This window comes from Anas platyrhynchos, chromosome W (assembly GCF_047663525.1).
Source record: "Anas platyrhynchos isolate ZD024472 breed Pekin duck chromosome W, IASCAAS_PekinDuck_T2T, whole genome shotgun sequence".
NCBI classification, from domain to species: Eukaryota; Metazoa; Chordata; class Aves; order Anseriformes; family Anatidae; genus Anas; species Anas platyrhynchos.
This window is the reverse complement of record NC_092620.1, coordinates 658,487-685,835: the sequence shown is the minus strand read 5'-3', so window position 1 is coordinate 685,835 and position 27,349 is coordinate 658,487. Positions and strand designations below refer to the sequence as shown.

General features: G+C 35.5%; 1 protein-coding gene across 2 annotated transcripts in view; it reads right to left on the bottom strand.

Moving 5' to 3' along the window:
• The window catches only part of LOC101792526 (BTB/POZ domain-containing protein 9), a 124,095-nt gene that overhangs the window by 22,697 nt on the left and 74,049 nt on the right, over nt 1-27,349 (bottom strand). For both annotated transcript variants that reach the window (XM_027454019.3, XM_072030615.1), the window contains exons 9-10: nt 19,938-20,127; nt 10,529-10,636 (exon numbers count right to left, since the gene is read on the bottom strand). In XM_027454019.3, coding sequence (XP_027309820.1) covers nt 10,529-10,636; nt 19,938-20,127 — 298 coding nt within the window. The remainder of the gene's footprint in view (nt 1-10,528; nt 10,637-19,937; nt 20,128-27,349) is intronic.

The following is a 27,349-nucleotide window of genomic DNA, read 5'->3' as shown; positions in this document are numbered from 1 at the left end:
CCCACCCACTACACGGAGTGTGCTCCAGAATATGCATGCCAAATAGCTGAACATTCACTGAGCTAAAAGGAAATATGAAGAAAAACATCATCTTCCTTTTCTAGTGGGTTAGGTAGGTTGGAAGGAGGAAATTAAATTAGTACTTTAAGGGAAAAAAAATATATATTTTTAAAGGCACGGGGAAAGTGATGTCAGTAGTGGTAAGAACCTTCACTTCCTCTGAAAAAAGCTTTCCCTTGCTCATATTGGTTTAATCTAGCCCTTCTCTGCATAGAGAAGTTAATTTTCTGAAGGTGACAATATTCACACTGTTTAAAATCTAAGTACTAGCTCTGCAACATCTATTCACCAAATATGATAAATATACAGAAACAGCCCCCTCCCCAACAAATATTCTGCCTATGAAGGAATGCTGTATCTCTGGCATTAAAGGAAAAATAAAATGGACTGAGAAAGACATTGACATGAAGCATATTTGAATTTACCCAATGCACATGAAAAATGAAACAAAAAGCCTGTGAGGTGGTTGATGTCTCAGAATGACAAATTTACCATAAAATGCCAAACTGCATGTAATTAAAAATGTACAGTAATGAAAAGGTGAAAGTGTAAAGTAAATTAATATAATCTTTAAAGAAAGAGGTAGAACTACAATCAAAAGTCCTACTGAAAAGCCCTAGAAACTGCTTGTTCAAACAAAAACTCAAACTGGTGTGCAACAGTCTTTCAACTATTGCTCAGTAGTGAGTTTGAAAAGCTGCTGTGTCAGAATAGAAGGTGAAATTGCATTACCCAACCCATGACTTTGGATTGATAAATTCTAATTTAAACATCATCAACTTCTGCACATTTGAGAAATCATCTGGAACTGTATGTTGGATTAAAACTTACAGGCATCAAAAACAGGAGGCAAAGAATGTACAGGAAGGCCATGCTTCAGATAAGTGACAGCACAACAGCTTGTGATGAAAGCACCATGGCATGAAAGCATTGTGACCATTTAGATGGCAGCACAAAAATCAGCAACTCTGCCACCAGCTGGCCTTGCTCAAATTCAATAGGGATAAGTAGTCGCAAAGATGAACATATAAATGAAAGGATGGCTAGTGCAGAATATGCAAGAATGAGAACAGCAGCCAGAAACCAGACAGATCTAATCTCATCCACATTCATAACACAGCAAACAAATCCCTAAGTGGCTAAACCAAAGACACTATGCTTTATAAACAGGAGCCCAAAAATTTGAGAATCAGGAAAAGGAAAGAAAAGGAGAGAAAGAGCATATCTGATTATGAGGAAAAAAAAATGGGGTTCATAAAACAATTAAGACAGTCTCCCTCTCCCTTCTCTTAGGGAAGCACTTGCTTTTTAAAGTGCTTTCACCCTTCAAAGCAGAATGAAAATACACTTACTGAAAAACCCTGCTATATCCAGCCCTTGCAGTAAAGCAGTGGTTAACTGTAAAGAGTGAGAACTAACTTATATTAAAATGTAATCTCGTACAGTAAGAATAACTTAAAAGTTTAATGTTCTATCACAAAACCATTAGAAAGCTATCTGGTAAGAATCAAAAAGGAAAAGAAATTAGGAAGTTTAACTTCTACTGAAATTTCAGTGTAGTAAATAATAATTATTGCTATTTGATACAAATGAATAAAAATAAATAATTTTATTTCTATTTTAAATGTGAGACTATCTGGAAGATTATACAATAGATATTTTACATAAACTTAAACATTTTATTTGAAAAAACATTCAATAAAAAAGTGCTCACACATGCATTTTAAACTCAATTTCTTACTATGAAAATAAAACTTCCTTTTAATTATCAAAGAGAAGTAGAAAACTAGCGCTTACTGCAAAGCATGATCAACAGAATATCATACTCATAAGTAGATTAAGCACTCATGGAGGAGTAAGGCCTATTCCTTTCTTCAGGATTTATCAGACTGTTTGAAATATTAAAAAACAAAACAAAACAGTTAAAGTGAAAAGTAATTCAGCAACATAGGAATCAGGTTGCCCATTTCTAGTGAACACTAGGGGTTTGAAAAACTCCATGGGATTTCACTGTTGTAGGCTAAGGGTTTAAAGTCTTCTCTGTGCTTAGTCCATCTAACCCAGAAAAGAAGAAGAGTAATTTAGCTCGGTCAGCACAGCTCGGCTCTCCATAGAGTTTCCTTTTATAAAGCTTTTTGTGTACATCAGTGACACACTTTGGGATAATTATTTCAAGTTTCCTTCTTCTCCCCTCATCAAAATGTATTTTTTCTAGACGATATATTATGAAATATTAAAACATACAATTATTTATATCAGTAGCTCGACAGTTTTCAGAGGTCTCCAAAGACACACTCAAGGCTTTGATTGCATGGGAGAAAAACACCTAATAGAACTATCAGTATTATTGGTTATCGCTTGTTTTCTCTGAGGCGGAACTGAGCTGACATCCAAATTCATGTCAGTGTTACCATGATGTTTTCTGCACCATCCTCACATTAACATCCTGAGGACATGGCAAAGCAGAGCAAAGCAAAAAAGAGCTATACAAGAAGCTTCAATGCCTATGGTGCATGCAGAGCTGCAGCATGGTAAAGCATTCAATGACATGCACTGCAGTCTGCAACTCCTTATTGCTCTTTTCAAGACTTGTTCAAAAAATCCAAGCATATTTGTGGCTGAAAAGCAACAAGGAACAGAAAATAACAGTGGAAAAAAAAAAAGCATAAGATATTAGTAATTTGAAAACCTTGTGATCCTGAATCACTGTTAAGAAACAACTTTAAAGAAACCAGGCCTTTCTTAATCAAACTAGACTCAGCTAAAATAAAAGCCAGAAAATTAAATACTAGATGCAGAGTCTTCACGCTTCCAAGAGCCTCCTAATGTTCTGAAATAGTATACAACTCTGGTTTGTGGCTGTGAAATCTTTGTGCTTAATAAGGCAGGTATGTGAAGCTGCAGCTTCTTTCTTCTTTTGCTTTATGAGAATCTTTCAAAATGCGAGCATATAAACACAACGTAAAATACGTACTTCAGTGCCTCAATCGTTCAGGGCTTTTAAGCTCAATAATTACACAAAATGACCCTTTATATCTGTCTGACTTGCTTCAGTAGGCATTACTAGCAGCATAATGAACAGATTAATGAGAACCCTCAGTTTATTTTTCTGAAGTGAGAATTGAAATTGAGCTTAACAATGTAGCAATTTCCCAGACATCTTGCTTAACTATATTTCATCTTTGTATTGTATGAATGTGGCTGCACCAAGACCTGGACTTAGAGAAGACATTCAGATTTCACAGAGTTGCTGTGAAATTAAACTTCATGTAAAATAGAATATACTGTGGTCAAAATACACTCTGTTTGACATGAGGTACAAGAACATTTCTGCTGTGAAATTAACTCCACATACAATAGGATGAGCTGTGCTTTAAATACACTGCTTGACATAACAGGTATGAGAACAACTCTTTTTATCCTGTTCCACTCTGCCACTTGGGAGCTCAGGCATGAAACAGAACTAAGGACTAGGCAAAAATTAGACAAAAATTTTATTTTCTCTTTCTTGGTATGGCAGGATAATAAATACATGCGAGACAAATGGGAAGTCACAGAAGAAACAATGTGAGCATATGGACAGTTGGAAAGGCAAAACAGCTAAGAAGTGTTTAAGATATTTTATTATAAGAGAAGATGGTTGGATGAAAGTGGTTAAGGAGAAAGCAATGGAGGAAAGTGGGTATGAGTGAACTGCAGATGAGATCACAGAGGGGGACAAGAGGAAAAAACTTCTATGTTTGTGGTAAAGTATGAGGAGCTACATGTATGAGTACATAACTTTAAATCAAAAGAAATATCCATACTATGATAGAGTTTACTATGATTTCACATATATATACGCAGGGGAAAAAAAAAAAAGAGTTTGTCACTAATATTTTGCAAACTGGAACTATTTTCTATCTTTAATTCCTTAAACAAAATGAAAAACACTTGTTGTGCATTAAAAAAGCTGTTTAGAATGGTTAAATGCAATAATTGTTTTTAGCCTTGGATCTCTCTAGAGTGTTCTTTACCTGCAATTTGATATCAAAGGAAATAAGCAGGGTCCGAAAACTCAAAAAGCACACAGGACATCATAGAATGAAAATTTGAAACACTGAACAAGAGCAATAAACCTCAAGGCTGAAAATTATTCTTGAAAAATTAACAGGAGCAGTTAAAGAAAAATAAATTTTGTTAATGCAACTTGCATCCACATCCCAAAGGACTTTTCACAAGAAACTTCTAATTACATCCAGGCAAACTATAAAAAAAATTGAGAGGAAACTGAGCTCGGAATTTAGGAATTGAAATACCTATTACATAATAAGATAATAAGCAATGGAAATAAGAAATTAAGTTTGGAAGTTATTAAACATCTATCATAACAGCAGTATACTTTGCATAATTAACATGAGTCCAGCAGAAAAACAAGTTGATATAATGCAATATAGAATCACAGAATATCCTGAGTTGGAAGGGATCCACAAGGATCATCAAGTCCAACTCCTGGCTCCACTCAGGCCCACCCAAAAATTCTGAGCATGTTATCTGAGAGCACTGTCCAAGTGCTTCTTGAACTCCTGCAGTCTTGTTGCCATGACCACTGCCCTGGGGAGCTTGTCCCAGTGTCTGGCCACCCTCTGGGTGCAGAACCTTTCCCTAACCTCCAGCCTGACCCTCCCCTGTCCCAGCTCCATGCCGTCCCCTCGGGTCCTGTCGCTGTCCCCAGCGAGCAGAACTCAGCACCTGCCCCTCCGCTCCCCTGTGAGGGAGCTGCAGGCCGCCGTGAGGCCTCCCCTCAGCCTGCTCTGCTCAGGGCTGAGCAAACCAAGGGACCTCAGACTCTCCTTAACATCTCCCCCTCCAGACCCTTCATCCTTGTAGCCCTCCTTTGCATGCTCTCTAATGGTTTTATGCCATTCTTAGATTGTGGTGCCCCAAACTGCACACAGTGAGCCTGCACCAGCGTAGAGCAGGACTACTTCCCTTGACCAGCTGGCAATGCTCTGCTCAATGTACCCCACGACATGGTTGGCCCTGTTGGCTTCCAGGACATGCTGCTGATTCATACTCAGCTTGCTGTCTACTAAAACCTCCACATCCCTTTCCACGAGGCTGTTCTCCAGCCCCTTATCTCCCATTTATATTTATCCAGGGTCTCTGGTGCAGAATCAGGCACTTGCTCTTGTTAAACTTCATGCAATTGGTGATTGCCCAGCCCTTTAATTTGTCAAGATCTCTCTGCAAGGCCTCCTGGGTAGCCTCAAGGGAGTCAACAGCCCCTCCCAATTTAGTGTCATCCACAAACCTAGTATAGCTCCAAGTCCTTCAACCAAGTCATTTATGAAAATATTAAAGAGAACAGGACCTGAAACAAGTCTAGCAGAACCCCACTAGTGCTATAAACCTTTTGAAAATGAAACCATGCCCTTCACCAGGAAAATGATGAATCTGTCCCTAGACAGCCATATAGACAGTTGATAACAATTGCCCCAGAACTGCTCATAAATAAACAATATTTATTGTCTCCCAAATTCTGTCAGAGTATTCAATTCCTTTTTTTTTTTTTTTTTTTTCCTACAGGGAAACTGCACATTATACATCTGCTATCATGGATTACATCCATTTCACAGTAACTATACAAGAGAACTTTAAAAACGATACTCTGTTGATAACCTTCACGTATGATAGCCTGTTTCATATTTGTCTTTATGGGACTTTTTTTTATCAAAATAGTCATTAACTCTGAGGTCTGACTCCTACTGGCCTTTGGTATCTTGTTTTTCATTTGACTTTCATCCCTTTTGTCAGCAAATTTTTTTAACAAGTGCACGACTATTATTCAATACTAACGTGCTCAAGCCAACTTATCATAAATGCTTAAAAAAATAGAACAAAACATGGCTGTTTTTTCATTACTGTCATACTGTGTAGAGAAAAACAGTTTATTATGGAAAAGAAAAAAAATGCCTACATAGGGCATTTTAAAATTGGCAATTAGACGACAACCAGTATGCATTAATTGGCTATCACTTAGGGGAGGTAAGGAAGCTTTCCCTGTGAAGATAACAGACATCCAGTTTGTCTTCAGCCTTTTTAAAAGGCTGTGAGAGATGAGGAGGTTAGGAGTAGTCTGTCAGGTTCTGTCTTTGAGCATTGAATTATTAATTTACACAAAATACTACACTGAAAATATCATTAGAACAACCCAAAGCAGCATACTGAGAGTTTAAAGGGAAACTTCATACTTCAGTAGACTGCCAAAATCAATATGTGCTATTTAAGCAGAATTTGATTTAATTTTCTTTCTCATTGTTTTGTTTGCCACTTAAAAATCATCAGAGAAGTCTGTTGAGGTTTGTGTTTGCTGCCTTTATGGGTCACTCTATCCCGCATGCCAGAGATGCCGCAAAATGATGTGGTGACCTCACAGATCACTTTGCAAGGCAGCACACTAATGACTTCAGCAAAGGAATATAACTCCACTGAAAGAGTATGCAGACAGAAAGCCAAGCAGTGAAGAGCAAAGCAAACAGCTCTTATCCACATGTCTTTGAAGACAGAAAAAGAGAATAGCGAATATTACTAGCAAAGTAAATTTTCTCATTGCAAGTATTCTATCTCTTTGAATATAGGCCCCTGTGAAATTCTCTTGAGCTCTAACTCCATCCAATTTCATTTGCTACTGCTGCATACTCTGCACAGAAAAACAAGCGAGTTACTTTTCTAGAGTCTACTGCAGGATATTTACCAGACCTAATGCCAGGAAGTGTAAGCCCAGGATTTCAAGATGTCATCAACCACCTAGAATTCACTCACATATCTAAAATTTTTAAAAGAAACAGAGATAACCTGGGGTATACTTTTTCAAAGAATTCATATTTCAGCCTCACACAAATACACATATAATAATATTAAATAACAGATTCTCAGTTGACAGTTGCTCTGAGAGGTACCTGTAGTCAAACAGGCAATCATAATCCCAAGGACATACCTACATTTATTTATTTTTTAAACAAAGATATGCATAAAACTAAGTGATTAGAGTCCATATTTTGAGTGCTAGGATGCCTAGCATTCACTAAAAAAAATCAGCATTCAGATGAGACAAAAAATAGTTGCAAACTCCAAAGGAGAGAGAGAGGGCTGTTGCATTCATAATAATAGTGAAGACTGAAGAGACAAGGGTGTAGTTGCTTCTGTCCTATTATGCTGTAGTGTGGTTATGGCAAGTTGCTAAATGTGAGAATCCTTAACTGGTTCCTTAAACCCTAGGATGAGTCAGGCACAGCGCACAAACTGATTCTTGCTTGTCCTTCGGGAGTGCTTGAATTGCTTGACTAAAAGGCATTCTGAGTCAAATTTCTCTCTTTTGGAACTGAGATGTTTGCATAATATACCAATGTATTCATGGTAAGGGGAAGGACAGAGACAGAATGAACTGTTAACTGTAAATGAAAAGTTAAAAGCCCTGTGGGAGGTGAGATGCCTGTACTCTGCACAAAAGTCCACAAACTACTTCATACAAGAACTCAATCTAGAACACATTAGATAAAGTGGCTTAAGTAAGAAACTAAAATCGAAGTACTAGAGAAAAAAAATCTCTTGCATCTAACAGGAGTGTTTTAACCATTACCCTATAATGGTAAAACAGACAAATTGCACCATTTCTGCCTTATTGCAGCATCTGTTATCTTGGTTAAAATCCAGCTCTTCGTCTCCTCTGTAAAGCTAAAATAACTTGTTTGTTTTTCTTGTAGAAAGAAATCCACATATTCCAATTATTATTATTTTTTAAGTACAGAAACTGAAAAATTGAAAGTGGTTCAATTTTCTCGTGTTTATTAAAATGTCTCCTTCACCAAACTGAAACCTTGCCCTACAAGTATAAAATGAGAGGCTTCATTCAGTGCATGAGTCACGGAATGATGATGTCTCTTCCACTCTACACTCAACCATTGTTGAACACCATAAAATGTTAGCTTTTTTTGGTCATAGTACCACCATTTTTCAATAAAATGGAAGTGGTCCATCTCTAACTGTAAGGAATTATGATCCTCTGTTCTTTACAAAAAAAAAAAGTCCTAATTTTTGTAGCCTTTGCCAATTCTGTAGTACTATTTGTAAAGCTTTTTATTTTATGTATATGAATATGTAATGTATAAATTTATAAACATTTTATGTATATGTATCTATGTACATATACATGTACTATTTAGATGTAGCAATCTGCTATTACAATCAAAGTAATTTTTGAGCTGAAGTCACTTCAGCATTTTTGAAAATCTAATGTATTTAAATAGTTTTCTTTGGTGAGGTGGCTGTAAAGATGTGATTTGCTGACCATAAAGTGCAAAAGATTTAAATTTAATAACAAAATGCTCTCAAATGCCAATAAATCACTTGAAAATTGAGGGATAGGGCTGGGGTGCATTCCACAAATCTTTTAACTTATCGCGTTTACAGGTTATATAGTATTTAAATGTAGTTGCAGAGGATAAAAAGTTTTAAAAGGAAACATTTTTCAAATGAAAAAGATACATGAAAGATTTTTCAAATTGATCCTTTTTCTTTACAATTTTCTACTCTTTGCTAAATTGAATTGTTCTGGAGTTCACTGAGCTTTTGTAATTTTAAGTTTTAGGACAAGGGCATTATTTGTTGAGAACAGGTAGAGACAGTGTTACAACACTATAAATAAGTAGACTTTAAATTTAAGACTGTCATTTTGGAAGCTGGATGCATGTCTGTTAGAGCAAGAAATTAGGGAAAGTACAATTCTCTAATTCACATGAAAACAGTTCCTGCAGCTACTGCTTTGAGAACTGCCAGAGCACTTATGTTTTGAGTCAATAACTTGAAGTGTGTATCATGAGGCAACAGCTACCTGCAGTTCAGGAATGCACCTATATTTGTCCAAGGTTAAGGGTTTCAAAAACCCCTGGTTTGAACATTATGAACAGATACTTGAACTGAGCAATCAACTGACAATTCCAGCTGCACTGTGCATACTTAACAAAATGTTCCTTTTGGCTGGTCTAGGCTATTAGTATCAAAATGTACAAATATGAAGCGCAAAACATTTTTACTCCCACTGCTGGGACAAACAAAAAAAGAAAAAAATTTTTTTTTCCATCGCACTGTGATATCTTTGAAAATGATTACATATTCTTCACACTTTCTCCAGAACTGAACGCAGAACCCAGGATTTCTGCTCATCAATACCCTGTCTTTTACATACAGTGAAAGAATGTGTCAAGTTCTCCTTCACCCGCATGTCTAGCCTGCACTGTAAATGCATCTTTGAATTGGATACATTAAGAGATAGAACAAAAACTTTAGGAAATGTGCATCAGCAGTGTTGCTAGAAAAGGACTGAATAACTCAACAACTTGGCACTAATACAGGATGGGTGGCAGCTGTCGCTACACAGCTGATGACTTCAGTTTTGTCCCACAAAAGAAAGAATGTCTTATCGAAAACTGACTGGGGAGAAAGAAGGAGAGAAATAAGATTTTTATAAGTCTGAGCTTCCCTGGGGATCAGACAGGAGATTATATCCTATCAACATTCACTGATTGCTGGGCATACCTAGCTTCTGTATATGTAACATGTATAAATTTGCAGCCTATCTTTTCAGTCCCAGTTGGAATTAGAACTATCAAATTGTTTAAGTTTGCTATCAACACTGAATTATTCTTCCACATTAGAACAACAGGTTTTATCAGCAGACTCAATAATTAGAGGAAAGCTGATAGAGAGTAAATATGTGGAGAGTATACATACCTGAATTCTTCTGAGTGAAGCGTAAAATAAAAATGAAACTTTTTCTTCCCTTTTCTCTTTTTATGAAGCATTTTTTTCCTCTCCCTATGGAAGGGGCGTGTTCAAAAGCAGAGTACGTGTCCTACGTGCACTGACCACATGGTCATCACTGAGAGAAGGCCAGGCTAGGTAACTGAGTTCAGTGGGTGATCTGTGATGGTTTTGTCCCAACCCTCACTTCCTCCATCCCTTTCAACTCTCTGTATCATGCTTCTATGTGTTTTGGTAGGGGTGGAATACATTTGGTAAAGAAAATCCTTTACCAAGCTATCTTCTCTCCCCTACCACGTTTCTCAACAAGGGGTGATTTAACCATAAAATTGAACTTTAGACAAACGTGGTTTAACTCCCAGGGCTCAAAAAACCAAATGTATGGAAGCTGGGCTGTTTCCGAGAATGAATGAAACTGGAAAACATAGTACTCATCTGGCTCTTCACAACTTGATCTTGGTTTGAAAGTCTAAATATTTAGCCAGATGAGAACCTACAACTTCCTGAAGTTGTACTTATACTAGTCTAGAATTTGTGATCTATAGGTTATGCAATGATCATTCTTTTCACAATCAAAAAGTCATCTATTTAAATACCAAACAAAAGGAAAATAAAAAGTTTTCAAGTTCCAGCTTTGTGCAAATAAGAGGAAAAAAGTTAAACTCACTTGCAGGAAATTTTTGTGCGATCAGCCACCATAGTCCATTGCTGCTGATTTGTTGAGACCTCAATATAGTAGCTGTAACTCCGATCATCACAGTCCCAAAGTAGCAACCTAAGTAAAGAAATGGTTGAGTGATAAGTAAAATAAACATAAAGCCAAGTTGCTTAAGTTTTCTAATCCTGTATGTCCACCTCTTAAATCCTTTCTAAAATTACCTGTTTATTCTGGAAGGTGCCTCCAACATTCAGGAAGATCCTTACTGTTTCTGTCATCTCAAACTTGAGAATCTCTATTCTCATTATCCTAAGGCCAGTAACTGACTTACAATAACCACATTACTAACATTATTCATGACATTCATCCCATTACATTTAATGTATTTGAAAGTCAATAAATGAGCTAGTCTATTTGGCATACAGCATTGCCTGCTTTAAACCTGCATCAAAGATGTTTTGAAAGGACAATTTAAAAGGGGAAAGATAAAGAGATTCTAGTGACTGAAAAGATTATACTGTATTCTTAACTTTTTGATAAAAACAGCAATTTTAAAAAAGAAAAGGCAAGTAAGAGAATTGGAATTCTCAGCACTGGTTCATCATAATATTAGGGAGAAGTAGGGAGAATGCACTGAATTTTTGAACAAATTGGAAAAGTACAAACAAAAGAAGAAAAAAAATAGAGGTCTCAAGGATTCATTCCATACACATCCTCAAAAATACTTGTATCTTCAGGAAGTGTGCTAAATGGTATAGCAAACAGTCTTCAAGTTCCATCCTTCTCTCACAGAGAGGAAGATCTAAAGCATCAGGGATGTGATTTTGCCTGAGTATATAATTCTCAAAAATCACAACTGGCAAATGTTGTATCTTTTCTACTCCTTCCCTTTATATGGGGGTTATCTCCCTCTTGTAACAGATGTTTGAAATGCCAAACCTTTATTTTATTTTTTTGCTCCCCTAAATGAAGCATCCACAAATGACAAGAGGGTATTTACACACCCTAAAGGGGCAACTGACTGGCCAAAACAATGGCAGACACTGCTGCAATCTCTTCTTTAGAAGCACTTAAACATTCACATTTTAATTATTATATGAACTTTTGCCTACATTTTACATAAGTCCCTTAGCTGGCTTCATTCCATTGGTTAGCAGGGTACAACTTAGACCAAATAATTACCGTTTTCATACAAACTCAATGGCAAGCACGATATTAAAAACAAAATTTCAAAAATATTTTCTATTTTAGTTAGGTGGCAAAATCAGTTTCTAAAATAATGTTTTCTCTTCAACCTACACAAATTTTTCAGATTGCAGTATTCTAAAGTGAACTATCCACATTATGCCTGCTACAGAAAATTAAATTTTGCTGATTATGTTATTAAAACTCATATTCTCTGAACTCTTACTCGATACACATATGGAAAATAAATACCATAATACTGTAATGTACTGTACAACTGACAATCAGTTGTTGTCACCTCTTGATCCTCAGGTTCTCATCTTCAAAGCTAGCTAACACTTGCTAGGGTTGCTAAAATCCAACAGTTTGTTACAGAAGTCAATGAACAGGACTTCATGTCTACAGTGAATTTGTAGACCAATGAAAAAAGAGAAGCTAACCATCCAAAACAGCTAGAACTGCACGGATGACCTTAATCATAGTAATTACAGGAAAACACAACTAGAAAACTGTGAAAGCTGGGTGATACACCTAATCTGAGTTCGTTCTTCAGCTGTGAGGAAGAGCTACTGCAGATCCACACTTTTCAAAGTGCAATAGATAAGGATACAATAATGCAAATAGCTGAGACATTTGAAAAGAAAAGGAAATTGTGCCACACTACAGTCTTTCCCAGGCAGAGAGCTTCAAGCTGTCTCTATTTAATCATCTTACAGAAGAGTGTTCAAGTTTTATATTACGAATTCCCTTCTTCTAGTTGAGAAAATCTTCCTTGCTTTGCTGCTTCTTCTACTGGGAGAAATGTAACTGCAAACAATATTGCTCACTTTTAACATTGAAAAACAAGACTGCTAGAGGGGGAAAACAACCTCGCCATGTGCTGAACATATAATCCTTTCTCTTATAGAGAAATACTGTCCAAAGCAGAAGCTGGACTGTCTTCAGAATTAGTTAATTAAGGACATGTGTTTGTATCTTTGTCCTAAAAATAAAAAATAAAAAAAATAAAAAAATTAAAAAAATTGCTATTATCTTCTGTTCAAAGCAATCTGGTTTAGCTCTATTTCCAAGTTTGGAATTCCAGCATTTGAAGCGGAATTGGGTCTACAGGTCAAGCAGATTTAAAATAAACTCCCTAGATGCTCTCAACTAAATCCAGCACATTAATATTATGGAAAATAATAAGCTATCAAAAAATAGCTTTAGAAAGCTAAAATAAAACACTTAAAAGAAGCCTTTTAGTACATATGAATACTGTCTATTTGCAAATTAAAAATTCAGAGCTGACATAGTAAAAAAATAAAAGTAGTTGCCTACAGCATCATACAAGACTTGGTTTAAAAGCAACAACAAAAACCTAACCCCTCTGTTTCATGAGATCTTCCCCATTCTGTTTTTCTACAGCTTGAGGGTGTTCAAATACTGAAGAGACTGAATGAAACACATTTCTAGGTAAAAAAAAAAAAAAAAAAAAAAAAAAAGTTTATGGATTAAAATCCTGGATTTGGTAAATAAAAATAACAATAGAACCTGACTTAATACCCATGTTTAGACTAAGCCTTCCAAATGATAAGAAGAGGGAAGAGCAAAAACATATGTAAACTTGTTTTCTTTTTAAAAAAGTTGTTAAAATGTAGCTAATTATGGTTTTTAATAGGATCCTTTTCATCATGGGGGCTCGGTCCTGTTTCTTTGAACCAGGTTTTCAAAGCTATGATCAAGAGTTTGAATATCATAAGCACACTAGTGACTGTAATTACAATTAACAATGCAGTAATTAAAACACAACTGGCTTGGCTTTAGAGCAAAAGGCTAACAGGACGTATGTATTATATGCATTCCTTTTAAGGACACATTTAATTGCTCTCTGCCAAAACAACCTAGCCCAAGTTAAATAGCTTGAAAAAGCATATGGCTTGGGATTATTACAAAACAAACAATGAGTCAATTAAAGTTAGAAGAATCTTTCCCAAAGCGATTTAGGATGAACGTTAAAAGTAGATTTTTCTTGCTTTGGGATTCATGAAAGACAGAAAAATTCATACCTTACTTCATTATCTTTCATAAGAGAGAAAATGGAAGGAGACTTGCCACAGAACCTATTTCAAATTTATTCTGCATGAAACGCCTTTCTGGATAAGTAGCAAAAAACTTTCAGATGATTTCATGAATATTCACCAGCGCACACTGGGCATAAGGACCACTTTTTATGCCAGTGCCAGGTACAATAATTTTTCAAACACATTCCAAGCAAACTACCAGGCTAAACTTTTGTAGAAAAACTCTGTCATGCTATGATGGGTATTAAATTACTGGAAAGAGAATATTTAAGTGAAAAAGTCAAAACTATACTCATTGGAAATGCATCTGTTTAAAACAAAATTGTCCATGTTCCTAAGACCTTCGATATTAGAATAAAAAGCTAAATTAGCTCTTGTTTGTAAATCTAGCTCTCAAAATGGAGAAAGAAAAGCTGAACAAGCTTTATCCATCAGTCCTGCAAGATCATGAGATTTAAATATATTTCTGATATGCCATTTCTTTGGGTATCTGAAGTGTAAGCCTGTTAATCATTTAACATAATACTGTTATTTACATAACATGCTGAAAACTCCTCATTTTAAAAAATAAGAGCTTTTCAAATAGAAATAAAATTTCATGTTAGAGGTGTGCGAAATTGACTATATTGTCTGTTACATCAAAAGTGGCTGCAGTACTTTCTCAGCAGCATTTCCCTAAATGCCATATGTTTCCCTGTGATTGATAGTTCTGCACTTCCACAAACACTCTTGCTGTCTCTGCTTGCGTTTTATGTCAGAATTCTGAAAAAAATTGTCACTGTTTAGTTCAGACTGCTATATAACTATATAAACTAAAGGTGTTAGCAGAATACCAAACAGTAATAGTTGTGAACCTTACAGGATGATACCTAGTTCTTGAATACTATAAAGTCAGTAACACATGCAGTATAACTATTTTGTAATACTATGTTCAGAAACTATATGCATGCTTATAGGAAGTTATAGAAAGCCAAAAGGCTGTAGGAAATTAAAGCGTGAGGTAACTACATTCGTTGAAAGATGGGGAAAAAAGAAAGAAATCCCACAGAATTCGTATTTTTATAAAATTTTCATTGCATTTTTGTCTCTGGTTGCCTATAATCCCCATTCAGTTTCTGTAGTTACATATAGTTCAGTAATTACCTTGCAGAAAGTTAATCTTTTTTCTTTAGGATCCTGCAAAGGAGTCAAAATCGTGCATATTTCCTATATGCTTATATGATCTTATATGATGCTTTATTCTAAGTCATGATTTCATTCTCAGTTCAGGCAAGGATAGAAAATAAAAAGAATGAAAAACTTCATAAGCAGAAGTGGTATGGAAAATTAGAAAGTGTAAGAGACGTATAGGATGATGGCATAAGCAAACAGAAAACACATTAAAGCTGTCTGATATAATTTGTTAATTTAAGAATTATTCTGAATATGAAAAACACAAGTGTTGAGCCCAACGTATCCATGTTAATAATGAAGTCTTCAAAGAGATTAAACAGGGATTAGTGACTAGTCTGCTTTTTACAGAGATGCAAAATATTTGTGTTTACTTCAGCTTGGAAATCACTACAGTACTGAAGAATTCTGTCTCCCTCTGTCACGTATTACTAAAGCAAGTCCCATTCTTACAGGACTTTTCTTTCTTTTTGGAAATTTGCAGAAAAAATAAACCTATACGGTTATCAGCCAAAGATTGCAGTATAATAGTATTAGATTGCAGGATAATAGCATTATTTGTCTATTCAAGATAAATTCAGAGAGAGTTAGAGCTACTGGGATATGACAGTCTTTTCAATATTAAGGTATTAGCCATTTAAGAGTTAAATAAAAGGCACTTACATCATGTTTATAATGCTATCTTTCTGTGTCCGGTTAAATATAACATTTTTTTCTGTCATTGATAAGGACTTTTTCAGAGAGGAAAAAGTTTTTATGTTTTTTTTTTTCCCCTCTGTTCAGACATGCAACAATGTGGAAAAATAGCCAGTGAAGTAATGTACATGTATTTTCTCTGTCTACTGACTGATCCAAGTATCCTATAAGCTCTTGCAAGTAGAAGCGATAAACTTCTCAATTCATGTTTTATCTAAATTTTCATATGTTTTCACTAAAGACCTTATATAGTTAGAACTATTTTTAAATCATTTTCAGGTTTTTTCTAGTAGTATCTATTATTGAGCACTGGCTATTATTAACATTGTTTCAGAATTTCTGAGTAAAATTTGATGTGGAAGCCAAGAGCTCCAAATTTATACAAAAATATCTGAAAAAGTATTTGGTAATAACAAGGTTTCAATATGGTCTCCCATAGCATCCCCATATCCTAGTTGGGATGTTACAGTTTAAATGGGTAGACTACAAAATGGGTGAAAACTGGCTAGATTGTTTAGTTGAATGTGTAGAGGTTAACAGTTTGTCATTCTCCTGGAGGCTTGTTGCAAGAGTTCCTCCAGAGTCCATTCTGGGAAAGGGATTATTCTCCCTTTTATTCTTATATTCTCATTATTACTTGGCACTCATTAGGTCCCAACTGGTATATTATATCCAGTTTTGGACCCCAGTACAACACTGATAAATCTAAGTGCCACAGAGGACCACCAAGATGCTCTGGAGGTTGGAGCACACAAACTGCAAAGAGGCTGAGGAAATTGGCTTGTACCTAGCAGCACTTTTCAATACCTGAGAGCATGTTATCAAAAAGGCTGAGCCAGGCTCTTCACCAAGGCGCAAAAGGGAAAAATAAAGACAACAGCCATAAATTAAAACAAGAAGTTCCAGGTGGCCTAGAAGCATGAGAAAACAGGAACCACATGAAAAGGAAAAACTGTATACTGTGTGAGGATAATTAAATATTGGAACAAGCTACTCAGAAAAGTTTTGGATTCTCTTTCCTTGAAGGTTTTCAAGACATGACTGCATAGTCTTCAGTAGAATGGTCTTATGCCATAGACAACCCTGCTTTGATTAAGAGTCTGGACAAGATCACATCCTCAAGTCCCTTCCAACCTGCATGGTTCAAAGATTCTAAGCAAACTGATAAGATTTTGCAGAAAACATGCAGCCAAGATATACTCCAGAACCATTTAGCTCTATATGCATTTCTAATTCATATTCAAGTACCAATAGTTTGTTTGTTGTTTTTTTTTTTTCCATAATCAGAATGTAGTTAGCATGGGAACACATTTTGACTTTGAGCCTCTCTTCAGTGGAATTTTGATTTCTATAGACTAAAAGTATATACTACCCCTCTTTTTACAAAGAAAAAGAAAAAAGAAAAAAGGAAAAAAAGAAAAAAGAAAAAAGAAAAAAAAAAGAAAAAAGAAAGAGCTCATTTAATCTCTCTGACACAAATATATTCAACGGCACATTCATGCCTCTAAACTTAAAAGATGTATACTTTAATTTCTAATAATTGATTTAGAATCCAAACCCAGAGTTCTAATGACTCAGTTTCTTGGGGCAGAGCAACTCATGCCATTCTGCAGTGACTAGCCTACAGAAAATGCTCCTGGAGATGTTTTTTTCCTAGGTGGATGAATGAGATCAAGGGAGTTTTCAAGTGAGCACACGGCAAACAGGCAATGAACACAGTTCAATCAGTTGGGGAAGATCTGTTTAAAAAAAAAAAAAAAAAAACTACCACTTTCATTAAGATGAAATGTTAAGACTTTGCTTTGATCTGTGCTTATATGTAATTTGATCTTTGTACCACCCATAGATTTCCTAGTGCTAAACACAGATCATTGTCACTGTCTTCCACATTGCAGAGTAAAGGACATGTTCTAGACCCCTGCTAAAGCTGCAGCTGCTACATAGTGAAACCTTCCTTCCCCACTCAAAGGGGCATCTTTCCCTTGTCTGCCCATGTTCTCACATAGGCATGGAGGTAAGTCAAAACACTTATTCTTCTAGGCAGAACGTGAAAAGGAAAAGATGATACAGTGCTAGCATTTCTGACTATAGGCAATGTGCAGGTCATCTCCTCTGTCAGATCCCTTAGATGATGATGATGATTATTATTATTATTGTCATTTTTAAGGAAAGGTGTTCATCTTGCTTGTACTATACATGCATGAAAAAACGTCAAAGAAAGATGAGATTCTGATCCCATATCTGTACAATGCAATACAACATAAATCATTAAGTGCCTATTAGTTTTAAAATATGCAATAATAATGTTTATTTTGTAATTTGCTTTACACGCTTGCCAATTATACAATTATTATTTCCTGGCAACCAAAAATCTAGTTCACCTAAAACATTATTTAATAATAAGCCTTATTAAAAAAAATCCTCCTGCTCAAGAAGAATAAATGCTAGCATAGTATTTAATATAGGAAAGTCAATTTCTTACACTAACTTGAAGAGATGGTATGATTCATCAGTTGAGAGCAGAAAATTTTAAGACAGAGACAGAGGGACAATGAAGTGAAAACAAGACGTTTAGTTAATATATTCTTATCTTACTCCCTCACATAGGCAAGCCTTTGCTACTACTAAAAATTTAAGCTCAAAGTGGCATGAAAATGATGTAATTACATTTTCAATTACCTCTTTTAAGAAATCCGAGTACTGTGTCTTCCTGGTTTTCTACTTGAGATGCAATACTTAATTGAATAATAAAAACACCAAACTCAAAAGCGTAAAATATTCACTGTGGAAAGCTGCCAACTATACTTCTCATTCAATTTGTTTCACATAGTGAGAACAATGCTGGACTCCTGTTATGCATAGCTTCTGTAGCTGCTAAACAGACAAATTAGTACTTTTGTTATGGACAGAGATTTATCTGGAAGTCTGATTTTAAACTTGACTTCAAAGTTTTATAATCATCGCAGCAATGCGATGATTATAAAGGCTGAAACAAAAACACAGCCACAGCTTTGGAAGAAGGGAACAATTTATTTCCTTCAATTTTCATGATTTAGGGATATGGGAATCCTGTACTATTTTTTTTTCTCCCCAAACTCACTTTAAAAAGGCTACTTTTTAGAAATGCAAGCGTACAGTGAATTGATAGAGAAGAGGATCCAAAAAAACTAACCACACAGTCTCAGGCATTTCCTGATACCTCCCTACCAATACTCTCCTTCAGCCTGAACAGTTTCAGACGTCCTTTTTTCTTTGTTGGAGAACAAAATTTGGCAATTTACAAAACCGACTTCAAATCTCACTTACTAATGGATTAATACAGAAGCAACTCTAATAGGCAGATGGCACAGAAACAGATTCTAGCAATACGTGCCTATGTATAGGGCCTCTGCTGCTAGCCAGGACCTAACCTGAAGTTTCCACATTCACTCACTGGCATGGTAACTTCAGAAAACTTTCTCTTTTTTCATTATCATGGAGAATACAAATTCAGTTCCCAACAACACAGTCTGAATTTACAGAGTATAGCGAGACATCAAGACAAGGTTCTGAATGTCTGATTTTGTGAAACAACATCATTTACAGTCAGAATCTGAAGTTGGCAAGAATATTCTTTCACCTGTGAACAGTCCTGCTCTCCAATCTATATCCAAAGCACAAAAGAAAGGAAAACTGAAAAACATTGAGTGTAAGAAGCTTCTGCACTAGTCAACAGCCTAATCTTGTCATATATATATGTAATGCACACACACACTAACATATTCACTGGGGAAATGGCTCAATGAATTTCAATACATATTTAAATACCTTCATTAATCCAACACTGTAAAGCAGTATTCAAGTTCTCTGCCTTTATTACACACTCTACGTTCAAGTTCATACTAATAGTGTATAGTGAAAAGGAAACCTAGATGACTTTGAGATGATGGCTTTCTTTAATAAATGTTTCTATTTTCACAATGAGATGCATATGAGGAACTGCACCTACTGTGATCACAAGTTAAGCTGCAATTGAATTTCTGTTCTAATATAAATATACATCTTTAATCTTACAATTTGACTATTACTATTATTATGCTTCTGAAATGCAATATTTTCTGGAATTGCACTGCTGTATCTTGACATACAATTCATACATTTAATTTTTAACATGCCTATTATACTGAAATAAAAAAGCCGAAGGACAATTAATAAATTGGTCCTCTAATTACCATCCTTTCCAAGTGTCCTATATTTTATAGAAAATAACTGTACTCAGCAAAAGTCTCATTGTTGCCCTTAGTTTGGAGAAAAATAAACCCTCTTACCGTATTGATCCAATCATGTAGGGCTGTGCTAGCTGTACTACAATAGCTCCACTCCCAAGCTGATGGCATGTGTACCCAGAATCCCAATCATAGTTTTTTGTGTCTCCATTCAACAAGGCATTGCGACTTCGACTTACACCCTCAATCACACTGGCACAATCTGCAATTGTTGCAACATTTTCAGCAGGAACTGCAAATTAAAACACAAAGAAGACAGACACAGTAATACAGTCAGAATACAGTTCAGATAATAATGGTCTTTATTTCTGGCAAAGAACTGAAAAAAAAAAAAGGATGAAAGTATGATCAACACAAGGAAACATAACTCTTATTTAATATAAATTACAAAGCTCTGTTTTACAAGTACTTCAACACTTATTTTTTGAATTGCATATTATTTTCCTCTGTTAGCATTTAACCAACCATGGAACCTTCTGTCTGCAATTCAGAGAGACTCACAAGCTTTTTGAATGTCACCTTTCAAGAAGATGATTGATGGACATAAAAAGAACACTATTCACGTCCAGCACTTTCTTTTAAAATATAATCTTTAGCTAACTTCCTTAACTTTTCAAACACGTACATCATATACACCTTTCTCCCTCTCTCAAAAAAAAATTAAAATGAATAAGGTTGCAAAATGATGTTTTCTGAACATGCAAAAAAATCAAGGCTACCTGTTTAGCCATTTTGTAGGATACATAATATTGAAAACACCGTTTTTGCTAACTGATGACAAAAATTCTGTCTGCGCAGGCTGTATAAAAAAAAGGTAAGATTCCGTATGCCAGCCTCTGATGAAGAATGACCAATTTGTACATGGTAACACAATAAAAAAAGGAGATTATATAAAGGACAATGATCAATTCAAAAAAATTTCCAAATTCACAGTATCTCATACCAAACAAATTAAAAAAATCAGAACGAAAACAATATTAGCCAAAACATGAAGTGCACCAAATTTTTTTTGTGGATTTTTTTTTGTAGAAATATGTAAGATGTAAAACAAACACTGCGAATTTTCACACAAAACATATGTATAGTATAAATGAAAATGGATTTACGCAACATTTTAAGTCCACTTTCAAATGATAACTTAATTGCAGACAGTGATCATCTCTAAAATATGTATTTAAATTACTACAACATCTGAAAATGGCTGAAATATAGTTATATGAAATCTCAGAGCTAAGTTCAAAAGTCTCCAGCATCCCAAAAAGAGCTAATTTTCCATGAGGAGGTAGGATTCCAGTGCTTTAGGAAGGCCTACAAGAAAGATGGGGAGAGACTCTTTATGAGGGAGTGTAGTGATAGGAGAAGCAGTAACGGTTTTAAACTAAAAGAGGATAGACTTAAATTAGACATAAGAAAGAAATTCTTTACTCTGAGGGTGGTGAGGCACTGGCACATGTTGCCCAGAGAAGCTGTGAATGCCCCATCCCTGGAAGTGTTCAAGGCCAAGCTGAATGGGGCCTTGGTCAACCTGGTCTAGCAGGAGGTGTCTCTACCCATGGCAGGGGGTTGGAGCCAGGTGATGTTTAAAGTCCCTTCCAACCCAAACTATTTTATTCTATGATTATATGATTCTGCATTTTAAGTGTGCTATTGGCGTTGGATGCAGAATCTTAAATGTTAAATGTTGAGGTGGAAAAAGAAAAAAGGAAATGTGTAAGTTCATTGTCAAGTAATAATTCAAGGTAATGGAAAAGCAAGTTTCCTAAAGATCTACTGCACTATCAAATTTGATATCATCGCTGTGTGCTCATCAAAAACTACTAATAGCACCGCATTACTATCTTAGAAATGTCTTGATTCAGTATTACTAAAAAGAGGCAGACAGCAATTCCCGGATTCTTATGGGGGGAAAAGTATTGGACATGAGGTATACTTCGCTAGGAATGATCTGAATGAAACAAAGACCAACAATGCAAACTATGAGCACAGGCATTAAAACAAAGTTTGCTTTGGCTTTCTTTCCTTCCCCTTTTCCCTGGCAGTAAGGGAACTTCTTTGAGTATCCATTTTATACAGGCATTAAAGCATTTTTTATTTAGTGCCGCTTTTCGCAGGAAACAGAAGCTATGAATATCTAGGTTAAAAAAATATGTAAAAGATAAAATATCAAAATCAATTATCATATTAAGGCTCTGTGGCACATTCTAGACACCTTCTGAGCTATTTAAGGCATTAATTTAACATAATACTACTCAATTCATCCAATATTGTACCTGCATGCCCTCTAAGCACCATCACGTTCTCTCACATTTAAATTTCTGCACTTATCCATGAACTCCTAAGACGATGTTATCCTGATTAGTCAAACTCCTTAACAACCACACAGAAATTGTCTTACTGTGTATTCAATACAATTCTGTGGTTTTCACTCCAATGGTTAATTAGAAAGTGATTCTAACTAATTGAAGCATGCAGAAGGTGCCATACTGTTTCTTCTCTCTAGGGGGGTCTGCCACTCCCTATTTTGAATGTTTATCATCTTCTTTTATATCCGCTTGATAAATCTATTAAAAATACCATCTGGTGGGGACTCTGATCTGTGCTGTATTTTCAAGTCCTCTGGTTCTCTTCCTTTTTCCCATTAGATTTTCTGCTACAATTTGGGTCACTTGTTTACAAAAATGTACTGCCAAAAAAAAAAAAACAACAGTATTTTTTGTTGTTATTTTGCTTTGTTTCTTGATTTTATTTTTTTAAATCTACCAGCTATCCAGCTATTACAGTAACCAATGTTGTTCGAAAAAACAAAAGAGGAGATTACAAATATGGAAATTCTTCCTCCCTCTCCCCCTTGTTCATACTCTTGACAAATCTGATTCACTTTTATGGAACAGAAAATATGTCTGTTAGCAAAGCATACACATTCCATAAGCAAACAAAAGGAAAAGATGACTGAGGCTACAGTACATCAGGAAGAAAACAGTTATTAAAACTTATTTTCTTGTTTCCTGGTCTTATGCTGAGGTATGGAGAGATGAATTGCTTGGCAGTATACTTAATTCCAGCAGTATTATTTTAAGGATTCAAGAAAGGGTTTGGATACTTTTCTTTTTTTTTTTTTTTTTTTTCCTCTTATCTGTTCTTGTGGTATAAGTACATCCACAAAGTTCTGACAAATCATCTCATTTAGTCAGTACTATTATCTACTACTAACATGTAAACACCAGGCTATGCCACAGATATTAGAACTGCTGAAAGATAAACATTGACTTATGCCATAGATACTACACTGGAATGTGAAGGTTTACATAGTCTGTGACTTGGAAGAGAGGGCAAATTAGAATTTTGACCAATTTAAAAAAAAAATCCCACTATTATTCCTCAACTTGCAACTGTCAGTTTGGATTAAAATAATTGCAGAGAAGGCTAATTTTTGATTCCCAAAATCATACTAAAAGCATAAAATTCATTAGAATTGAACGCGTTTTTAATTGGCAACCAATTGGCTGACTATAGAGATCTTCAACTGAAATTTGTCTGAGGAAGACTTTAAGAAATAGCAGTCATTTCATAAAAGCCTTCAGAAGCAAGCATCCTTTGTTGCAGCACTGGAAATAAGGGGAAAAAAAGTAACTGGCATTATACGAACAGATCTTTATTAAAGAATAGCAGTAACTAAACTGACCATGTGGCTGCCCTTTCCTGTAGAAAGAGGAAAAAAAATCCCTGCAGTATTTAGATGGTCTTAAAATTTTCATTACTTCCTAAGGCTATGCTTGCAATAGAGATGACTTGCATTGCTGGGGAAACCTGCATGGCTTTGAAAGAAGACTAACCTTTAAAAAGAGATGAAATAAAATAAATAACTTTGTGTGGAGTCAACATTAACAAGATGTGGAAATAGCACCTCTTGAGGCTTCCTTGGAGAGAGTCAGCAGTGTTTTACAATGCTGAACTACATACTAGGAAACTGATACAACTGGTTTCTCTTTGTTATACATTTAAGTGTTTTTTGTTGTTGTTTGTTTTTGCCTTTTAATAACTGCCAGTGAGTAAAAGACAAGTGAATGGTTACATATTCATTTCATTTTTTCCTTTAAAACAAGTACTCCTAAGGCATTGAACAAGACACAAATGAAGGTTCACAATGATTCATAACTACTGAACAGCATTCCCCAGAGAGTGACCAAGGACATTCCAGTGTTTTATATCCATCTCTTGCTCTTCAGTCATTATTCACCGTTTCTCCTTTTGTTTGTAATCCACCAGTTTAAGGATAGTCTGAAAGACTGAGGCAGACCACAGATAAACACAACTTTGTGTAAAAGCCTTCCATGTTGCACTCCCTATGGCCCTCACCAGGCTCAAAGTAGGACTGCGGCCTAGTCAAACCCGTGTGCTTGCACAGTCCTTAACCGCACCTCAGTACTAGTTAAAGTTTTTTTTTTTAGCCACAGGACTTCAGGAAATTATCATTCTTTCCCCTGTGGCAGATAAACAGAATTGATTCCTATAAATACAAGGGAAAACAAAAAACAAGAGTGGCATTGCATAGGAGAAGCCCCTTGCCCAGGACTGTAGCTTCTTGCCACTGGGCAGATTAGAAGCTATTATCAACAATTGCATCATGTTGGGTACTGCTTCTCCCTTGAGAGGAGCATGCCTCCTGCTTGTGAGAATCTTAATTTGTTTTGGATTGCAGATTAAATATTAACGACTACGGACCATTCAAATTTCAGAAGTTGAAAACACTGTTTTTGAGGTTTTAAAAATATTTGCATCCCTGTTAGGCAAAACAGCTATGTCAATCTAGGGAATCCAATACATAAAAAAAATGCAAACTTACAAACACATTTAGAGATAATATGCCAAAAGGAAAATTACATCTCAACCCTAACATCTGCGTTAGGGAATAATTTCCTATGATTGAATTCATTTCTGTCACTTACCTCATTTAACAAGACAACAAAGTGTAAACCAACACTAAAACATCAGACTGAAACATCAGTGCTAGAAAGAGCATATCCTGCTACTTTTACCTCAAAATTGCTAGTTAATTGCCACTGGGTCAATTTAGCATCACATCCAGTATTGTGTACTGGAACTACACAAATCGTCCATATTAGCTTTTAAATATAACATGTCAAGTTAATCATTTGTCATGAAAACCCTGTACGTAAAAAAAAAAAAAAAAAAAAAAAAGACAACATAAAATTGCTGTTACCATGTGATGACACTTCACTTACATTATTTGTTTGGCAGTCTTCTAATCTTTGCTTTACAGTGACAGCCATTAGATAGATACTACATATCAGTAATAATATACCCCTCTTTGTATATACAGCTTTCTGATCAAGCTGAATAGGTTTAATGAAATTAAATAATTACTTTTAAATCTATGACTAAAATCCCTAAACAGATACCTCAGTGGCCTTAATTCTTTGGAATGAGATTTGAAATGAGAAACTCCTTGTATAGTATCTTTGGTGTTCTTTTTGTAAAAGTAAGGGTCACAAAGGCTTTCTGAAAGGACCATACAGCCTTCAAGGGATGAGCACTTCTTTTCCTTAATAGAACGGATTATAGCAACAGCAGTAAAGGTATTAAATTAGGTTGGAACACATTTAATACCATACTGCATAAACAATGAACTCAATAATATTACCCAACACTGCTTTTCAAGGATAAGGATGAAAGCTTCTGTACTCAATCAAGCTTAGAAGCAACCTACTCTGATTATTGCACTTTCATATACTTCACAGAGCTTTCCTAACTGCTTTCAGTTCACTTTACCCCATCCTGTCACTAGAGAAATAGAAAGAAACATTATAAACCCTCATTAGAGCTATACGATAAATCTGTGCTTATTATCCTATTGGTAGTCACACAAAATTTTTATGGAAGTAGAACTGGGACAGTCTGTTTGATAAAGGGAACCAGACAACACGCTGTCTTATACAGGTATGTAAAACAAAGCACTAAATGCATATAAGGTCACTTTGCTGGATGAAGGCTTTTGAAGAGGTAACGCTGTTAGCAATAAATTCTGGTGGAAGAGCCATTATACCCTTGCATTTCACAACTGCACTGCCCCCAACTTGTCTCAAAATGTTTCCATTTGTCCCTTCCTCTGCAAAGTCACATATTCAACTGTTGCTGCCTCAATTGCAATCAGAAATTGGTCCACATATTCCTTCTTTCATGGTACTCTGCCATTAGTCATCAATTTTCTCATCAGTTCACACCTCTAAACAGTATCAAAAGCATCTCATAATGCAGTTCATTACACACACTGAAATTGCAATTCTACTTGTAGTTTAGGAGGGTAATCTGTTCTGAACAGGGAACAATATTTGCTTTTCAGTGACTTTGCATGCATCTGCATTACTGTTGGCAAGGCTAGTAGCACAATCTTATCTCTGATGCTAAGGTTTCTAGTAAAAAAGAGATGTGAAAATGATAAAGTGTTCTGTAGTGCTGGAAGGAAAGGAGCCTTTTCTGCAAGGGTGGCAGCTAAAATTGGAAACAAGCAGAAGGCTACCTACAAACATCTCCACAATTTAATAGACAGATGCACAAGGGGCATGGAGCACTGAAATATGAAACAGCAGGTGATATGCCTGTGGCATATGTTGGCAAGAATACCATACAGTTAAAGCAATGGAAATTTGATCATAGAATACAGACATATATTGGCAAGAGATGTAGCAATAAACTGACTTGGCTCGAACAGTCACATCCTAGCCTACATTTTGATTTACATAAGCATTTATAATATACAACTGATATTGAAGAATTTGAACTACAAAAAAAAAATCATGAACCAATACATTTTAAATAAAGCCACTTGAAGTCTCTATTCCCTAGATTAACCTTGAAAGTCATGATTTGAATTTGGAACCCAGTACCATGCAATGCTGAAGCAGATGGAATTGTTCACCTCACAAAAAAGCTCACTAAAAACCAAATGTCACTGAGTACCTGAAAGGCAAGTCAACTATGGTACACACACACTCCAACAAGCCAACACGGATTCACTACCTTGCCTATTGTTATGATAAAACAATCTTCAAGTTATTTAACATACACAAAAAAGGGGAAGGTATGTTATTTTGGTCCTAAATTATTTACTAAACAGAATTGATAATCTTAAAACAAACGTATAAAGATATATGCATCACTTACCTGCACAAAATAATTCTTATTTTGCATGAAGCTTTTAACAAATTCATCGCTAGCAGCAATACCTATGAAACTTAGCTCAAATGTTTTTTATCAAACTCGAAACATTTTGTTCCTCTGGTAACTAGCTTGCTACAGCTAAATGTTTCCTTTAAATTCTGCCATTCCTTACTGCTTGTTCTATTTTCTTGTCAGTAACAATCGCAGTACTGCTTGCAAACTCACTAAAACAAAGGAAAAACTTCCTATTTGCATTATTTGACAGCCTATACATT